Source organism: Balaenoptera ricei, chromosome 15 (genome assembly GCF_028023285.1).
Source record: "Balaenoptera ricei isolate mBalRic1 chromosome 15, mBalRic1.hap2, whole genome shotgun sequence".
NCBI classification, from domain to species: Eukaryota; Metazoa; Chordata; class Mammalia; order Artiodactyla; family Balaenopteridae; genus Balaenoptera; species Balaenoptera ricei.
Genome location: NC_082653.1, coordinates 87,624,022 through 87,643,860, shown reverse-complemented (window position 1 = coordinate 87,643,860; position 19,839 = coordinate 87,624,022). Strand labels below are relative to the sequence as shown.

Sequence of the window (19,839 nt, the reverse complement as noted above, 5' to 3'; positions counted from 1 at the left end):
GTCCATGTGCAAGACAAGGAGACTGGACCCCTACCTCACTCCATATACAAACATTCACCCAGAATGGATAGACAACCACAATGTAGTCGAACAACCTAAATATAAGAAGGAAACACAGGGGTAAAGCTTCCTGATCTTGGATCTGACACCAAAAGCATGACCAACAAAAGAAAAAATACCAGGCAAATTAGTCTCCATTCTTTCTTATGTTTCAAACCCTCCACCTGGAATCCCTTTCTTCTTGCTTCCAGTGTAGCCCCTATGATTCCTTTAGGGAGGATTTGCTGATGATCAACTTTGTCTGAAGATGTCCCTTTTGTGCCCTCAATTTTACAGAATTCTAGATTAGGAGTTACATTCTCTCACAGGCACCACCTCAAAGTATCGTTTACTCTTTCTGGCTTCTGTTGCAGCCTTGGGGAAGAAAGCTGTCATACCGTCACTCACTGAAAGTTCATCTCTACCTTTTTCTGTAGCTACTTTTAAGATTTTCCTCTGTCTTTGGTTTTCTGCAGTTTCGTTATGATTTATCTAGTTATAGCCTTTTTAAATAACTAATCTTGCTTGGGATTCACTGGGATTCTTGACCCTGTGATTTGATACACTCTGTCAGCCGTTACCTGTTCCAGTACTGCCCCTGCCCTGGTCTTCCTTCTGTAAGTCCTGCTTAAATGTATACTAGACCTTCTCACTTCATCCTCAATACCTCTCAACCTACCTTTTATCTTTTCCCTGTTTTTGTCTCTCTGTTCTACATTCTTGATACTTTCTTCCAATATTTCTTCTACTTTATTAATACTCTCTTTTATGGGGTACAAACTACCAAGTTTTTACTTTTGGTTTTTGTATTTTTCAATTCTAGAAGTTCTGGTTTGTTTTTTCAAAATACGTTACAGCACTTTTAGTAAGTTTCCAGTTTTTCCTGAAGATATTTTCTTTTTTTTCTTTTTTTATTTTTATGCAGTATACATTTTATTACTTTGTACTAATACATTCTCATATTACAAAGGCAATTTAGTGGAAGAATGTTTCTTTTGATATTTGAATAATCTGAAAGAACACAAACAGAATTATACATAAAAAAATACTCATTTTGATAACAATAACAACAACAAAAAAAGACAAGTTAAACAACAACAAAATTTTCCTTTCTTACAGGTGGACATTGAAGTGGACCTAATTCGGTTTTCTTTTTAAAAGCCTCCAAAGACAAAAGCAGCTTAAAATCTAATTAAAATGAATAAAAAATGTTTACTAAATTACTGGTCTCCAGCACCATTTTCTGTTTTCTGTTGTTTTGATGCAGGTTCTTCTTGTCTGTTTCTTCTCTTGCTCTTTTTACTGGTCTAGATGCACCATTTTCATCATGTTCATCATCACTATCAAATTTAGTTTTCTTGCCCTGAAACTGTACTTTTCCTTTAGCAGACCCAATCTGGGTAGCTTTATTTCCCTTTCCTTTTCCTTTAAATCTGCGACCTTTTGACTTCCATTTGTTTAGGGATTCTTGTTGATCTTCTATTATTTTTTTCAATGCTTCTTTTTCCACATCTCCTTCTAGTACTTCCCAGGTGACCTCTTTGTTCCTTAATTGTAGGTTACCATTATTTGCGTCTTTTGCTTTATCTAGTGCTTCCTTAGCTTTTTCTTTAAACAGAATTATTCCCTCTTTGGCTCCTGTGACAAAGTCTATCCATTTTATTTCACCATGATTTGAGAAAAGGATATGCAAATCTTCTCTACACGTCTGATCATCTAAGTCCCCCGAGAATTTCAGCAAGCAGCCAATCTTTTCTTCTAGAGATTTCATTTCAGCATTTTCTGCTAACTTTTGTTTTTCTTCTTGCTCTTGTTTAGCTCGTAATTTAGCTTCGATTTTATTTTGCTTTCTTTCTTCATTTTTTTTTGCAAAGTAATCTTCCTTGAAAAGTATTAGCAGGTCTGTGTCTTTGTACTTCTGGCCAGGGGTCTCGAGAAACTTCTTAGCAGATTCAATGGTATCAAATACAGCAAATATTGATCCCTTAAATGCTTTGTGCAATGTTCTTCTCATCTGAATATTTAGTACCTGATCTTTATCTTCCAACCATTCTTTTATGTCATCAAGGGTTGCATCAATTGGGAAGCCTTTAATATAAACAGATCTGTTTTTTACATCATTTTTATACTCATCAGTCACTTCAGGGAGGGGTTTGCTTGGAGATCTTCTAATTTTAGTTTTATCTTCACTTATTTCCATGAGTTCCGCCTTTGATTTGCTCAATGCTTCTACTATTACATTAAAGTCTGTTGTTAGACGGTTTAACCTATTAAATTTTATCATTATCTCCAAAGGTACCCCGCCTTCATCCAGTTTGATCTGTTCCTTTAAAAATTTGTCGCGTGGCAAATTGAAGTCACCAAAAGAATACTCGATTTGATGACAGATTTTGGCCTCCAGAGCAGCCATTTTTTCATTATCACCATTTTTTGCCATTCTGGCTATCTTCTTCTTTTTAGCCACCTGGAGTTGCTCCCTGAAGATATTTTCTAACTTTTATTTCTTTATATACATATAAAGTTATATATGTAGAAAGAATAGTTGTTTATGCACATACTTTATATGTACAACTTTACATGGCTATAAAGTATAGTTGTTTTAAAATCTGTGTCTGATAAGTCTAATACCTGAAGACTGTGGGTCCATTTCTGCTGTCTGTTCTTTCCTCTGATTCTAGGCACTGTGCCCTGTCTCCTTGTGACTCTGGCTATCTCTGTGATGCCCTCTGTCCTCAAAAACATCATTTGTGGGGAATCTCCAAGGTTTAGGACTCGACTGTCTTTTCCAGAGACGGTTTCCATTTGCTACTTGGGCACACTACCTGTTTGGTGTCACTTTAACCTAAATTCAGAGCACTGGGGTTCTTGGACTGCTCTTGTAGCTCTGGGTGGCAAGTCCCCTGAGGAGCCAGGCTACAGGTGGGTTTTCTTTGCCTCTTCCCTCCTCCCTGCCCTGGCTCAGCAGCCAAGCAAAGCTCTCTTCTCTCCCCCTTTTGTGGGTTTCCTTTTGGTTCATCCTCACCCTCTGAGGTCCCAGCTTATTATGGAAGAGTCTCCTACCAATTCCTCAACTTTGATGATCTTAAGTTTCTACCTCTTTTTGAGTCCCTGAAAAGTCTGTCGAACATCATAGCTCAGGTTCATGATTTAGATCACCAGCTCTCTCAGGAAAAAACCACTGCTAGGGGTCCGCTTATCTCTCGAGGTTCAACTCTCTCTTAGGGTTTGGCCTGGTCATACTTTATAAACTTGTCAGCGCTTAGCTGCTTTCATAAAGTTATTTTTAACATTTTATCTAGCATTTTAAATTATTTTCAGCAGAAGTCTCTAGATAACTATTCCACTGTAATTAGAAGCCGGAAATCTTATAATTATGGCTTTAGGATAAATTCCTTGGAAGTTGAACTACCTCCAGAGGATATAGCACTTTATGTTTTGACACAAACTAAGAAACTGAACCACATTATACTCCTGCCACCTATGTGTATGCAGGACCTATTTCCTATGACCCCAATCAGCCCAGGTCATTATTAATCACCATCAATCTAACCGACAAAGATTATCTCATTACTGCTTTAATTTGCATTTCCATAGTTAGTAGCAAGGCTGGTAATCCTACTTCTTCTTTCACTCAGTCTTCTTTTATACACTTACAAGAGCTCTCTCCTGCAGGCTGCAGCTGTTTTATACCCTCTCTTAACATACAGAAAACACCTTTGTTTTATGTTGCGGATTTTTTTTCTAATTTGTCATCTTTTACCTTTCTTTATGCTGACTTTTCCCATACAACAGTTAAAAATGTTTACTTAGTCAAATCCATTATTCTTTTTCTTTGGGGTTTCTGGCCTTGTTATCATGCAACATATTCCATTATTGATTCTACTATATATCACATTTCCACCCTGGGCCATTATGTCACTGGCTTACAAACCCTCCAGAGGTAAAGGTTTACAGCAACATTTTTCACAAAGATCTATGTTAAAATGCATAACATTTCATTTTTTTTTTTTTTTTAAGGAATAGCTTTTTTGAGGTCTATAAGTATATAATACTCTTTGTGATTAATGAAATGGAGGGGAAAGGCCAGCATCACAAGCAGGAACACTTGTTTCTCACCAGCACATGATCCAAGAATAGCAAATACCTCCGCTTCCTGCTTCTGCGTCCTCAGGCAAGAGCCACTCCAGAGGCAAACTAAGAGTGCCGCCCTCTGCAGAGCTGGGTCCAAGGCCTGAACATGCCTCCAGCAAGAGCTAGTCAAGGTTCCTGTGCCCTAATCTTGGCTGGGCCGCTCATCAGCTTTGCCACTTCAGGCACATTTCTTCAACTCCCAGGCTGCAAACTGTCTCAGTATCAAACAGGATTTGCTTAGAGGGTTTCTCAAGTCCCTCCGACCTTAACAGTAAGTTTTAGGAAGACTGAGCTTCTCCCCTATGGACCACACTAGCAAAGTTAATTTAGTTTGAAAGGTTAAAAACTCACACACACATACACGGTATCAAACCCAAACTAAGAAACTAATTGCCGATAATTCCATTTTCTCTAGAAATTATTCACTAACTTCTGACATTTCTGACGTCAGAAAAAAATGATGCATTCTTCAAATATATGTATGTATGTGTATATCTAGCTGTATGTGTATATATATGTGTGTATGTCTGTGTATCTGACTATAATTAGATAAAAAACTGTGGCACCTCCACACCATGGAATATGGCTCAGAAAAGATATTCTATTGATACTGCAACAACCTGGGTGTATCTATCTCAACGGCATTATGAGTGACAAACGTCAGCCTCGAAAGGTCACATTCTATCTGATTCCATTTGCACAATATTCCCCAAATGACAGAATGTTAGAGATGGAGAACAAATAAGTGGTTGCCGGGGTGAGGGATGCGGGAGGGAGAAGGGCAGGGTGACTATAACGGGTCAGCGGGAGGGCCACCTCTGTGGGGACAGGGCAGTTCTTATCTTGATCAAAGTGGTGGTTACACCAATCCCATGTGATAACATGACAGAGAACCACACATGCACAGGGTACCGATGTCCGGTTCATGGTTTTCATATCAGACTGTACTCACGTAAGATGTAACTTGACCATTAGGGGAAATTGGGTGAAGGATGTGAGGGAACCTCTTTGTACTATCTTTTAGACTTCCCGTGAATCTATAATTATTTCAAAATAAAAAGTTAAAAACAAAACGTGTTAGAAAAAATGAGCACCTAGTGGTGCTTATTCCCAACAGAAAAAAAGAAGCAAAGGGTATCAATAGCAACACACAAAAGAATAAATATAAATGGCTAATAAACACATGAAAAGAACTAAAAATCATGGGAATTTTCACTTATCAGGCTGGTAAAAATATAAGAAGAATAAAACTAGTATGACTGAGGGATTGGAGGAAAATGCTCTCATACACCATTCCAGAAGGTACAGCTGGTAGGAGTGTAAACTGGTACCATTTGCTGGCTTCAGTTTTCACTAACTAAACCCTAACCAAATACTACCTGGAGACTTCAGAACGCACCTCGCCGCCACCCCGCACACACGGGGACTGACGCCACCTGGCGGAGGGTGGGGTCTCTAAGCTGCTTTCACTCGGCCTTCCTCAGCTCAAGATCTTTCCTCTTGGCATTCCTAATGGTAAGACGTGAGGAAATGAAGGCCAATTGATCTTCGCAGAGAGACTGGGTCATACAGTCTGAAATGTGTGTCCTGGCGGAGAGCACGGACCCCGAGAATGAGGCGCAGACACGTTCGGATGGGCGCGGGTGTGGTGGGTGTGGCGGCACGTGCTTTGCGCCCTGGGGCTGTTCCAGATGCGTGGAGCAGCCTGGGAGCCACCACAAAGAAGAGGAATGGACTCTCCACCAGCGTCCGAAATTTGAAAGATAAAATACCGGGCTCAGTATCGACCGTCAGGCCTGATGCCGAGAGAATCCCTAAGCTGGACGGGCAGCGACACTAGATGACCTACGCAATCCTCTCCGGGTCTCAGATACTCAGACCCAACCACTCCTCATCGCCCCCGGCACCATCACACTCAGTTCAGCCGCCGTCACCTGCCACCTAGATTATGGCAAAAGCCTCCAAAGGGCCTCCCTGTTTCTTTTATCCATTCAGCTGCCAAAGTGATCCGAGTAAAACGTAAATCAAACCGTATCACTCCTCTGCCCAAAGCCCAAGTCCTTCCAGCGGCCCCTCTGCTCTGCAGACCCCCCCCCCCACCCCCATCTGCTTGCTCTGGGACACAACACTTGCCCCCACCCCAGGGCCTTTGCACTTGTTACTCTTCTGGGCTAGAACACACTTCCCTCTTCCCCCCGGGCTTGCCTTCCCGTCTCCTTCAGAGAGTTCTCAAACGCCACTCGGGAGCTCCATCAGTTAGGGCAACGAGCCAAAACACGGAGGCTTCAACAAACGTGGGCTGGGGTGCCTCGGCCACATGGTGTGTGTTGCTTCCTCTTAGGTTTGTGCTGCCTGCCCACTGCCCACGTTCTCGACACTGGACGGCTAGCGGGAAGGAGGAGAGAGGCCGGGACGGACTGTCCGGTCATTTTGAGGGCCAGTCTCAGACCTTGGTTCCACGGCTGCACCCAACCAGGGAGAGCAGGACATGCAGCCTGGCCCTGTGGCCACATTCCCAGCTCGGCCACCACGATGGAAGGGAAAACAAAAGGTGGGGAGGCCCAAGAATCGCTACGGAAACTCCCCGTGACCACCCTGTTTCTCCATCGAGGCTCCTCTCCACACTCTCTACCCAGTTCCCCGCTTCACTTTTCTCTAATCACACAACATGTATGCTCGTGCATGCGTGCACACACTAATACACATAATGCACGTGCGCGTGCACACACACGTCTATTACTAATTTATTTACTGTCTGTCTCCTCTTGTCAGAAAGTCAGCTCCACATGGGCCGGGATTTTTTTGTTTGTTTGTTCGCTACTATTTCCCAGGATTGATAAGAGTGCCTGACACGGGGCGGCTGCTCCACGAATATTTGCTGAATGAATGAATTCCATGAAGCTAAAAAAGACACACAAGACGGTAAGCACAGCTGCGAGATTTCGCAGTTAGCCCGAATGTAACGCTGCGAGAATAGCACGCCCGACCCCGCCTTCCCTGGGGTCCACACTAAGCACCAGCAGCCCCCCATCACCGCCCCCCTCCCCCATCATCTCAGAGGCAAAAAGGTCCAAAAAGGGCTCTGGCAGAGGCTGCAGGACCAAGTTGCAGCCGGCGGGGGCGAGGGCGAGGCGGGCGTCCTGGACGGCACCTGCATGAAGCCGCCCTGAAAGGCAGAGGCTGGACTCTCCTTCCGCCCCCTCCGCCCCCTCCTGTCTGGCTGGGACGCAGGCTGGTGGCCAAGTCTGAGGACAGGGGCCACGGAGTAGGACACGGGGAAGGGTCTGGACAGAGACCCACCCGGCTACCCCTTCTTTCATGTGACAGGGAAAAGGAAGAGTCACTGCTGTTTGGGGTTTCCCATCACATGAAACCCAGCTTCACGGAAAAAGTACAGACACCCAGGAATCTTCCCACCTGCCACAAACAGCAGGGGACCACTGGCGTTTCGAAGTAGAAAGTCTCTTTGAAATGTTCCAGACTGTACCACAGGAAAACCTGGGGCTGAAGGCACCGTCCCTATCACACTTTCTGGGGGTTCCCTTGTCTCCCTCTGATCTAAACCGTGGATTACGGTATTTTAAAAAATCAAGAGACAGGATATCTTAATAGCAGAGAAAAGAGGAAGAAGCAAAAGGATTACAACGAACAAGGGGTGGACCTGGGAAACACTCAAGACTGGCAGAGAGACCTCTAGACTCTCACAGCACTGCTACCCCCAAATAGTCCACGGGTGTCATCTGTCACTCGCCAAACATGCTGCTACTTCAGGACTTATTCTTAGTCAACCAGCTACCATGACACTGTTCCCCAAGGGGCTGAAAGTAACCACCAAGCCATTACAGAGTAGATTCCTTTCCTAGAAGGACAGGGGACTGGGCACAGAAAATGCCCCAAACTGCCTGTCACTATATGTCACTTTGTTTCATGTGGCCTCGAAGAAAGTTACAAAAAGTTACTGTGGCTGCAAATCACCTCCTCTTCCATTTAGCCCCGCCCTCTAGCGCCTCAAAAGCTTCCTTACTAAGCAAGCTCAGGGAAAGAATTTTGAAACCCAATTAAAATAATACTAGCAAAAGCACAGGCAAGTTTCCAAAGGAACATTAACCTGTGGTGTCAGGCCTTTCTGGAAAGTGATTGGCTCATTCTTTTTTTTTTCTAAAAAGATGTAACCACCACACAGCACAAGCTGCTGTTTGTTTCAGGAATGCAAAGGAGAATTCTGGGCACTACTTTACCCCAGAGTTTCACCAAAGAAGCATTCCAAGCCTGAGAACTTGTAAACCATGGTTCTCCAGCCCTTAAAAAGCACATCCATCGGGTGAGGGGTGGGCAAAGACCACAGGCCGTGCTGACAGTGTGGACCTTGCCTCTGTGAGCTGAGGCAATAAACCCGGAGTAATTCCGAAGCCCCAGACATCACAAAAGTTGAGCACAACACGTGGATTTTATGTTAGGAACTAGGCGGGTAATTCCGGCGATTCTTCTTATAGTCAGCACGTTACTCACTTCGCCGCAGGGTAATTTGCCTCTTAAAACCTCACACCCAATTGGTTCTAACGCAGCGGCATACACACACACACAACCGTGATGGGTCTCTCCTCTACATCTAAAATTCAGCCTTAGAGTGAGCCTTTTCTAGCAATTCAGCCATCTCTGGTAATGTTACAAAGACTCAATTCTTCTAAACACTACAGGAAAAAGAAACCTCTGTAATTAGCAGAATCACTTGACTTCCAGAAATCAAGAAACACTGTGCCATCAACATAAACTCCCTCCTCTGAACTGAGTCTCCAGCTCCATCTTCCAAAGCCAAGAGGATGAAGACATTTTCAAGAAAGCACAAGGCCCTGCCACTTCGAAATAGGAACTAGAAGGAAGTAAAAGACGATTCACAATACAGTGAACTTTTTTTAATATCCAAGTGTGAAGCAAAAAGCATCTGAGGAGAGAACAAACTGTACTCTCCATGTGTGCTGAACATTCATCTGTGGAAAGTCCCCCAAACTTCTGAACAAGCAAATGCCAGGCTCATAATCGGACAAGAGGAAGTTAGGTGAGGACTCGAGCAGAGGTACCAAACTCCCCCGTAACTGTCCAATCCTCTAAGAAAAGACACACCGAACCCATAGGAACAGTAAGTTGTTAAATGCAGCTGCTGGGCTGCAATTTCAAGAGTACAGTTGCGAAAAGCAAAAACTGGTTCCATTTATCCCAGCAGCTCTGTACCTACTGATTTTCCCTGCTCACACGGCATGTTTGGAGGGCACGACGATGATGAAGAGGATGATTAACTAGATAACAAGCAAAGAGTTGTGCAAAGAACCGGGAGCGATAAATCCTAAGACTAAGGCCTAAGGCTAAGGGAACCCCTCCTGCCCAGGTTCAAGTTCACAGTCCCTTAACCGGACTTCTACAGGAGCCCCCCACAGCCTTCGCCTCCAGTCTGCCCCCTTCAGCCCATCCTACGTGCTACCGCCAGTGGTTTCTGGAAGCACTGGCAATCGGGTCCGCTCCTCTCTCTTTACACACCTCACTGGCCCCTCTGCTTACAGGTGACTCCCAGCTGCTCGGCGTGGCCCGCGTGGTCAACCCCCCACCCCCGCTGTGCCGCCTGCAGACCACGTGCCCGCGGCAGGAAGGTGAGGGGTGGAGACTCACCCAGGCCTCAGCAGCCCTGGACAGCGTCTCCCTGCACGGGACCCCTGTGCTCCGGGAGGCGGCGGGCACTGCCGAGGCCTTGCTCAGGGGCAGCCAGGCCAGAACTGACCTGGCACAGAGGAGGGGCAGAGGCACGAAAAGCGCGGAGAAGCAGCGCAAACCACACGTAAAGCTCCCGCCTCACCCCCAGCCCCGCACTTAGCCAACCGAGTCCCTTATCGTGAAGGCAGTTGGAGTGGGAGAGCTGTTCCCTGCACACCAAAGCCTGCCGACCGGCCGGGGCGGCCTCTCCTGGCGCAGCAGCGCTGCTCGGGCGGCGCGGGGCTCTGCAGCTCCCTGGCGAGGCTCCCCTGCCACCTCCCTCCCAACCGTGGCCCCGGTTCGTTCCTACCTCCCCTTGAGAAGATCTCCTCCAAAAAATCTCCCCACTCCTCCTGCCAGGTGGGACTGCCTACCTTCTTCCTTTATGCCTAATGTAGCTGGATGTTCCTCAGTTATACTTCTTAGCACACTTTATTGCAATTGTTTGCTTGGATATCTGTCTTACCAGCTCTTTGAGGAAACTGCACTTGACCTCGGCAGAGTGGCCGGCACACTGAAAGGCTCCCTGAAAGAGCGCCCACCACACCGCCCGGCAAGGAGGACCACGACGTACACATTCTCAGTCACTATCAGTGCAGGAGTTACATACACACAGAAGACCACTGGCCCGCCTGCTGCACCGTTCCAGAACTAGACCCCACATTAAAAGGTGTACGTAACCAAAAGCAGATCATGGAAATACTACCCATGTGCTGTATCATAAGCATATTAGTTAATGATAATTTGCCAGATGTGTTTAAAAGTTCGAAATTCTCTTACTGGAGAAAGGGCATGTAAGTAGACCATATTTATGTGACTTATGACAAAAACTTCCCTTTTAGTGTTCTACTACGTCTTCCTCAAATGTGTTTTAAAAGATTAGGTCTAACATAGCAAGGTTATCTTCCTTTCTTTTTTATGAAGCCAGAGAAGTGCTATCGAATCCTGTGTCTAAATGGCAGTTGACATCAGTGACTACGCAGGAACAGGTGACTTGTGAGAAGGGCAAGGTTTCTCCTTTTCAGGACAGGGAGAGTCCCCTCTGAGGAGGAAAGGCCCTCACAAAGCAGTCACCAGACACTGCCTTTCTTCTTCCCCTTTTTGTTTCTGCCTCTGCCTGGAATGGCAAGGAAAACCAAGGGAGCAGAGGAAACAGGCAGCGTCTAACACCTGGCTGACAGCAGGTCTCACGGCGGCTGGGTCTCCACTGAGAGACCGTCAAAGGCTCTAAGAGTTCTGTCACCTGGGGAGGGAAGGAAGGTAACAAAACTAGTTGCTGAAACATCACCCTGGAAAGGTTTCTGACACTAAGCAAAGGATCCGAAGAGAAAACTGACCACACCGTGTTAAGACGCTTAGGTTGCAACTGTCTATCTTGACATAAAGACTATTAAGGGCCTACTGTCCATCGAGTTAATAAGATGCTCTATAATTTTTTTAAATAAAAATATAGAAAAGTACGAAACATCAGAATAACAGACACTCACATACTTACCCTCCAATAAACAAAATCAGCAGCTTCATATTTGCTTTCGGTCATCGCAGTTCAAAAGCACACAACATGAGAACACTTGTCAGGTAACCACACCCTCACAAAGTCGGGCTGTTTGAAGCACAAGATCAAAACGATGGGATGACGGACCCACCTGGAGCCAACCTCCCCCAATCACTCGCCAGGTTCAGGTCCAGAGCAAAGGCTCTCTGGAGACAGGCTCATCTTCGGTCTTATTCCCTGCCATGTCCCCAGCATACTGCACAGTGCCTCGCACACAGTAGGTGCCCCATAAATGCTTAACTAATAAGTGACTATAGAAAGAAATAAGCAGACGGGCCTTTTAGGCCCGAGTTCCTCATAGTGACTGCTGAGAAGACAGGGCCCTGGGGACTTCTCTGGTGGCCCAGTGGTTAAGACTCTGCCATTCCACTGTAGGGGGCACGGGTTCAATGCCTGGTCAGGGAACAAAGATTCCTGCATGCCACGGTTAAAAAAAAAAAAAAAAGATAGGGCCTTGGGAAGCCATGACCTTTTGGGTTTATTTCCCCATCTGTAGCGAGACAAGGGCTCCATGTACCAGCCAGGAGGGCCCTTCCTGCTCCAAAACACTGCACCCAATCGAGGACGGTGAACATAAAAGTCTGACAAAACCACCCCACCACGCTGTTAAACACTACTTGCAAATATTCAGCTCAGGATGTTTACATTTCCTTCTTTGGTAAATTCTCAATTGATAACAGCAACTTCCATCCAAGCTCTGAAGAGACTAGAATCTTCTTCCCCAGACCATGTGAGTTTATTGGGGCAGAGGGGGAAGGGAAGACTTAAACCCCAATTTCACACTTAGATATTGTGTATTCCCTCGCTGTTTCTGATATTCCTGCCCTTTAGAAGATTAAAATTTCCTTTTTATGGCAAATCTGTCTTCTAGTTCATCTGACTCTTTCACTTTAATTTTTAAACTTAACTTGAGAATGAATGTGAAAATGAAACAGTTATAAAAATGTCATCCTTCAGGTCCACCGATGGACAGTAAAATTAGTGGGCAAAAGCTTGAAGAGAAACAGGATATTTGCATAGTTGCAAAGTATCTCCCCCAAATATTTATGTTACAGAGAACAGTAGAAACTTTATAGTGGAGAAACCTGGCAAATACCCTGCTAACCAAGTAACCAAGGCTCACATCGCCAGGAACTGGATGTATAAAGAGCAGGTACCCCTGACAGGATGCTCTGGGCAGACACATCACTTCAGTGGCTTTCTTGCCAAAAAACGCATCATCTCATTCTAATGATGAGAAAACACCAGACAAACCCAAATAGGGACATTCTACAAAATGACTGACCGGTGCTCTTTCAATGTGTCACAGTCATGAAAACCCAGGAGAGACCGAGGGGCTGTCACTGACAGCAGACTCAGGAGAAACAAGGACGAAATGCAGGGTGGGGTCCCGAGCCCGATCCTGCCTTGTAAGAAGGGCTTTTAGAGGAAAAGCGGTTAAACCTGAATGAGGTCTACGGGTTAATTAACAGTACCGTACCAACGTCAGTTTCCCGCTTTTGACGAGCGTGCTACGACTGTGTAAGCCGTGAGCATCAGGGGAGATCAGGTGAAGAGCTCATGGAAGCTGAACTGAGGATTATCAGGCAGACTGTGCAGAACCCCGGAAATAAATGAGAAAACTACACGTAACTCATTAGTAAAAAACTGGCAAATGACAGGACTAGGCATTTCCCAGAAGAGGAAACACATACAGCCAATACGTCTAGGAAACGTCAATTAAACCCTAAGGAGATACTATAAAAATATAGTGCACTTTGGCTCCTTCGGCTAAAAGGAGATTCTTAAAAATTTTTGAAGTCTGATAACACGAAAGACTGGCCAGGATGAGAGCAACAGGAGCTCTGCGCTGCCGGCAGAAGCACAACTGGTATAATCACTCTGGAAAATAACTTGACATATCGTGTCTATTTGGAGGCATATATGCCCTACAACTGGCCAATTCCCCTGCTTGGTATATGTCCTGGAGACCCCTGAACACGTGCATCTGGGGGCGCACGGGAGAGAGCGCAGCAGATTTGTTTGTAATAGCAAAACACGGAAAACGATTCCAAAGTATATGCACGAGAGAACGGATGCATCCGAGTATGCCCACACAATAGGATAGCAGACAGCGGCGAACATGAAAGGACCACAGCCACATGCGCCGCATGAATAAATTTCAAAATACTGGGTGAAAAATGCAAGTCACGGAAGAATACATACAGGATGAAACCATTCATGTAAAGTTTGAAAATAGGGAAAACTCAAGACTCTTTTTAAAAAATAAATACATAGTATGGCAACATCATAACGAAAGGCAAGGGACCGGTGACTTAAAACTTGGGAACCTGTTTCTCAAGGGCAAAGGGATGTGAAGGTCAGTGCGATTTCTGGACACTCCAGGGGGTGCATTTATATCAGCCGGGCACATCTCTTCTAGTTATAGGAGAAATATGATACTCACCTTCATATACAGTTAATGTTGAAGGATACTCAGGAAAAAACCAGAATGCAAACAGGCTAAACACCCCAAATTTTCTGTTTAAAGACTCATCCTAAATGAAGCTAAGTGACAAAGATGATTAGGCTTTGTGAAACTTTCAGACCTTAAAATAAAAGGAAAGAATCCTCAGGGAACAACTTAGAAGGGTTCAGATTAGCTTCCCAGGCATAGATCTGAAAACATTCATGATTTGCCAGGCAGGACCCATACTTCACAGCTGGAAAGTTCTCTTAAGGACGCATTAATTTCCTGCTATGAACAAGATCTAGAAAATGTGAGCTCCTTGAGTTACACCAATCTTGACTATTTTAAGAATCCTTCATATTCCTTGAACAGAAACATTTATCTAGCCTGAGTGAATTAATTTTGTTCCTCTCAAACCATTTAGATGGCTTAATTAGCCTCTGTTATGTGTTTCCGTTCTTAAATATCAGGGTTTAGAGCAACTTACACCTTGCCTGTACTTTTACAGTTTTTAAAGGAAATTCTACCACAGGTCAAGAACACAGTCGTGTAGTCCAGACAGAGGGCTCACTCACCAGTTGAAACTCGCTCCTCCGGCTGAAAGCTTCCCTGATGCCAGAATCCCTCCAGAGCGCGCTCAGAGCAGGTACGTACAGCTGAAAGGTGGCAGGCTCCACGGGCAGCCCTGCTTTGTTCTCAAAGGCCATGAGGAACATCCCGTGCTTCTCATTTTCAGAACACTGCCAAGGAATACCAAGCTTGTCTCGTGCATCAACCAGAACCCTTGAGCCCTAGGAAAGAAAAGAAATCAAAAGGATTTCATTGTGCTGCAAAGGCTAAATCACAACAGAGAACCTCGCTGTGGGCATTAATCGTCATACAGCAGGAAACTCACAAGCTGCAGCCAGGATTTGTCTCTTGGTTTGTTTTGTCCTGGCATGAATGTCTTGCTCCCAGGAATGTAACTATTAAGACAGACGGACACACAGATCACATCACAGGCCTGCCCTTTGCTGTCACTCATTTGAAAAGGTCCCGGAAGGCAGAAAATTGAATGGGGAAGAAGCAGCAACAAACCCAGCAAAGTGACATTTGAAAACGAAGCGTGAACCACGTCAGTGAAAGGGACAGTGTTTTAAGACAACTACAATGGTAGTACTACAGCTGCCGTCGTCACTGAAATCTGGCAGCTCCTCCACACCAGAGGATACACTGCTCATCCCACTTAAAAGGAGTGGGAATGCAAACACACAGGCAGTCACGAGGCGGGAGGAGACCGAAATGGACACAAGGCAAGCGGCCCGCCCAGTGGAAACAGGAGCTGGGGGATCACGTTCTAGATTTGTGATGATGAGAAACTGTTTTTCATTGATTTGCTTATTTCCCCACTGTTAAAAATAAAGTTAGGATTTTCTGCCTTTTCCTTACCTCACTGACAGGGTCAAGGGGACAGAGAAACAGCCTAAACTAAAATAGTATTAGGGAAAGTGGCCAAATTGTGGAAAACACTGTCGTGGTGAAAACTGCCTCCCTGGGCAGGAAGGAAGTAGGTCTAGCCCATCTTTCTCAGGTTAGGGCTTCAAAGTTAGCAACACAGCATCTAAGGAAGTTTCTGAGCTCTTCTGACGGGACCCCCTCAGTACTCCCTGGCAGCGTCAGTACTGGATGAGCCAGAGCAGAAGGGGCCCTCCCTACCTGGAAAGGCCTTGGCTGGCTCCGAGTGGTCTGGGGGACCTGGAACGATGGACAGCAGTACCCTGTCCCCTAGCACAGAGAACGGCAGGACATCACTGCCCAGCTGGCAGTTACTTTTTTTAAAACAAAGAACAGCCTTGTTGGAGTATAAGTCACATAACATACAATCCCCCATTGACACTGTGCAGCTCGATGGTTTACCCCAAACCAGGGCAAAGGAGACGAGTCCGTGCTGCCTGCCTCTGCTGTAGCACCTGCCTTGAACCACCAAGGTGAGTGGTAATGGTGACCAGAAACTAGCTACAGTCTCCCCTCCAGACCCAGGGAGCCGCACTGCCTGGTTAGAGATGTTCCTGTGAGCTCCCTCCTCAGGGTCCTTGCCCATCTGCCACTGGTGACCATGGCCAGTCCTTCTGATCCACAAACTTGTTTAATGCTTCCCTGGGGCGAAGCCCTGACATAGGCACTGTGGGAAAACAAAATGCTTATGAAGCAATGTCCGAGCTCTGGACACTCAGAATCTGGCTAGGGAGACAGATATGTGGATTTAAAAAATTAACACCCACTAATAATAAAAACTCTCAGAAAACTAGGAATAGAGAGAACTTCTTCAACTTCATAAAAACATTGGCAAAAACTCTACAGCTAACACCAAAATCAATGGTGAAAGACTGAACGCTTCCCTCTAAGAATGAGAACAAGACAAGGATGCCCACTTTTATTACTGCTATTCAGCATGGTTCTAGCCAGTGTGGTAAGGTGAAGGAAAGAAATATAAGGTACATGGATTAGAGAGAAAAAAAATAAAACTAAGCCTATTTACAGATGAAATGATGGTCTACGTAGAAAATCACAAGGAATATACCAAAGAAACTCCTAGAATTCAAGTTCATTCAGCAAGGATAGAGGATGTAGGATATAAAAATCAACCTACAAAAGTCACCTGTCTTTCTATATACTAGCAATTAACATATGGAAATTGAAATTTAAAATGCAATACTATTAATAATCACACAAAAATGAAACACTTAGGTATAAATCTAACAAAACATGTACAGGACTTGTATGCTGAAAACTATAAAATGTGTTGATGAAAGAAATGTGTTGATGAAAGAAATCAAAGATCTAATAAATGGAGGGACATACCATGTTCATGGATTGGAAGCATCAACATAATTATGATATCAATTCTCTCCAAATTGATATACAGGCCTAACAATTTCTAAAAAACCCCAGCAAAATCTTTTATGGATATAGATATAACTATTCTGAAATTTATATGGAAAGGCACTAGATTAACTAAAACATTTGTGAAAAAGAAAAACTAAGGGGGAGGAATCCAATTTCCAGATTTATTACATAGCTACAGTAATAAGCAAGACTATGCAGTATTGGTGAAGGACTAGACACATAGATCAATGGAACATAACAGAAAACCCAGAGATGGTCCCACATAAGTATGGTCAATTGACTTTTTTGAAGATCCAAAAGCAATTAAATAAAGAGTAGCCTTTTCAATAAATGATGTTGGAGGAATTGGATGTCCATAAGCAAAGGAAAAAAAAAAAAAAAGACCTTGACCTAAACCTCACACCTTATACAAAATTGACTCAAAACGTAAAACTACTTCATAGGAGAAAAACTTCAGGACCTACAACTTGGCGAACAGTCCTTAGACATGACACAAAATGCATGGTTCGTACAAGAAAAATATCAATAAACTGGACTTCATCAAAATTAAAGCTTTTGCTCTGCAAAAGACTCTCAAGAAAATGAAAAGACAAAAAAAAAAAAAAAAGAAAATGAAAAGACAAGCTAGGGACTGGTAGAAAATATCTGCCAACCACATATCTGAAAAAGGACTCATATTTAGAATATACAAAGAATGCTCAAAACTCAATAGTTAAAAAAACAAACAATCCAGTTGGAAAGTGGACAAAGACATGAAGAGTTGTTTTCACCAGAGAGCACACACACATCAAGTAAGCAGATGAAAAACAGGATGTCCAAGTTCACTGGCCATCAGGGAAAAGCAGACTAAGACTTTGATGAGACATCACTACACGTCTATTAAAACAGCTAAAACAAAAAGCAGTGACAACACCAAATGCAGAGATATGTGATCTCTAATACACTGCTGGTGCAGATGTAAAATGGGACAACCACTCTAGAAAATAGTTTTTCAGTTTCTTAAAAAAATTCAGCATACGCTTAACATACAACCCAGCAACCTCACTCCTGGGCATTTATCCCAGAGAAATGAAAATTTATGTCCACACAAAAACCTGTGCAGGAATGTTCACAGCAGCTTTATTCACAATGGCCACAAACTAGAAACAACCCAGATGTACTTCAATAAACAAATGGTTCAACTGTGGTACCTCTGTACCATGGAATACTATTCAGCAACGAAAAGGAATGAACTACTAAAGCACAAAACTTAGATGGATCTCAAAGGTCACATACTACGTGATTCCATTTATATAATATGCTTGAAGTGAAAAAATCATAGGGGTGGAAAACAAAATTAGTGGCTGCTAGGGATTAGAGCTGGTAGAGGAAAGAGGGTGAGTGTGACTCAAGAGGGGAGGGGGATCTCTGTGGTGACAGGGCAGTTCTGTATCTTGATAAGCAGCGCTGGTTACACAAAACTACACAGGTGATAGTAAGTCTCAGAATCCCACACATACGTTGTACCAATGTCAGTCTCCTGGTTTTGATATTGCACTATAGATACATAAAATGTAACCACTAGGGGAAATTTCCTGTGAACCTATAATTATTTCAAAATAAAAGTAAAATAAAAAAGTTAACTAGCAATTACAGCGATATATGTTCCAATTACATGGTGTGGAAAGGGAAGGTTATTAGAGGCCGAAGGAAGAGAGACTGGTAGGAAGAGGTGAGGCTCAGAAAACCCTAAGCGCCGAATAATTTCAACAAGTGGCAACAGTAGATCAGAACCTACCCAGAGGGGAGACAGGGCTCAAATCAATCCTCAGCTCTCCTTCCTCCCTGTCCCCTCCTCCACCCATTCCTGCACTCTCTCTGGCGACATCACCCCGACTCCCCCCGCCCCAGAGGACAATAGTGAAAATGTTCGAGAACCATGGAGACAAAGATGCTTCACATTCTCCACGTTACGCGCAACAGCAAGCATCCGAGCACAGAGAAGGGAGAAGCGATTTCTCTGGTGAGCTTCTAGGCAAAGCGTCATAGCACCTTTGTGTGAATCAGAGGAAGGTTCCCGCCGGCTGGGCAAGGAGCTGGGTCAGGACTTCAGCCCCACCTGCCCCCGAGTCAGGCAGCCAACACACCTACCATTCATGATGGCCCTGCCTGCACGACTCAAATGCAGCACCTCCGACCTGACACAAAAGCTATCTTTCCAGTGCTCTGTTTACGAGTTAAAAAGTTTACTTCCCAAGGAGCACACACAGCCCTACTCACGGGTTAAAGCGAGTCTCTACTCCCTCGGGAACTGATGTCGGAGGCAAAGGCAGGGAACCAAACAGGCCTTTAGAAGCCTGAGCCGTCGTTTACCAAGACTGCTTTCAATGCTGCACAGACCAGGCCTGCCCTAATTACTGGGGTGAACATAGGTTTGGCTTAAAAAAGCCCGGTGTATCCAAAAGCAGCCTGTGTTCCCACTGCACACTGCCACCCAGGCAAGCTGGAACTGGTCCAAATTAACTTCACCCAAACACGAAGAAAAGGCTCCTTATTTCTCTTTTTAGAAATTCAGGGAAATTGGCAAAACTGCTGACCAACTCTGAATTCTACCAGTGAGCCATAGTCCATTTTCTATACCTTACTCACTTCATTTGGAGGGAAAGGGCATCAAGAAAAAAAGACATCTCTCTTTTGCCCTTATTTTAAATTATTCTAGTCAAAAACTACTCTCTGTTAACTTTCTTCTGAATCTCAAAGCTGAGCTCTACGGAACTTTTCTACTCTGGGACATCTGCTTAAAATCTGAGTCCGCTTTTTCCTCCTTTTCAGCGGGAGCTTAACGTCTTTGGAAATGTTACATTCACTGTATTTTGCAGAAATGATAGTTATATATATCCCCGTCATGATATAGAGTTGCTAAGTCTTAAAAAATACTAATACAGGGCTTCCCTGGTGGCGCAGTAGTTGAGAATCTGCCTGCCAACGCAGGGGACACGGGTTCGAGCCCTGGTCTGGGAAGATCCCACATGCTGCGGAGCAACTAAGCCCGTGAGCC

At 44.5% G+C, this 19,839-nt stretch overlaps 1 protein-coding gene and 1 pseudogene across 1 annotated transcript in view; both read right to left on the bottom strand.

Moving 5' to 3' along the window:
• GNA12 (G protein subunit alpha 12) overlaps positions 1-19,839 on the bottom strand; it is a 124,614-nt gene that overhangs the window by 59,294 nt on the left and 45,481 nt on the right. Inside the window, exon 2 of the mRNA XM_059895866.1 lies at positions 14,492-14,707. Coding sequence (XP_059751849.1) covers positions 14,492-14,707 — 216 coding nt within the window. The remainder of the gene's footprint in view (positions 1-14,491; positions 14,708-19,839) is intronic.
• On the bottom strand, positions 1,002-2,478 carry LOC132348818 (lupus La protein homolog; annotated as a pseudogene).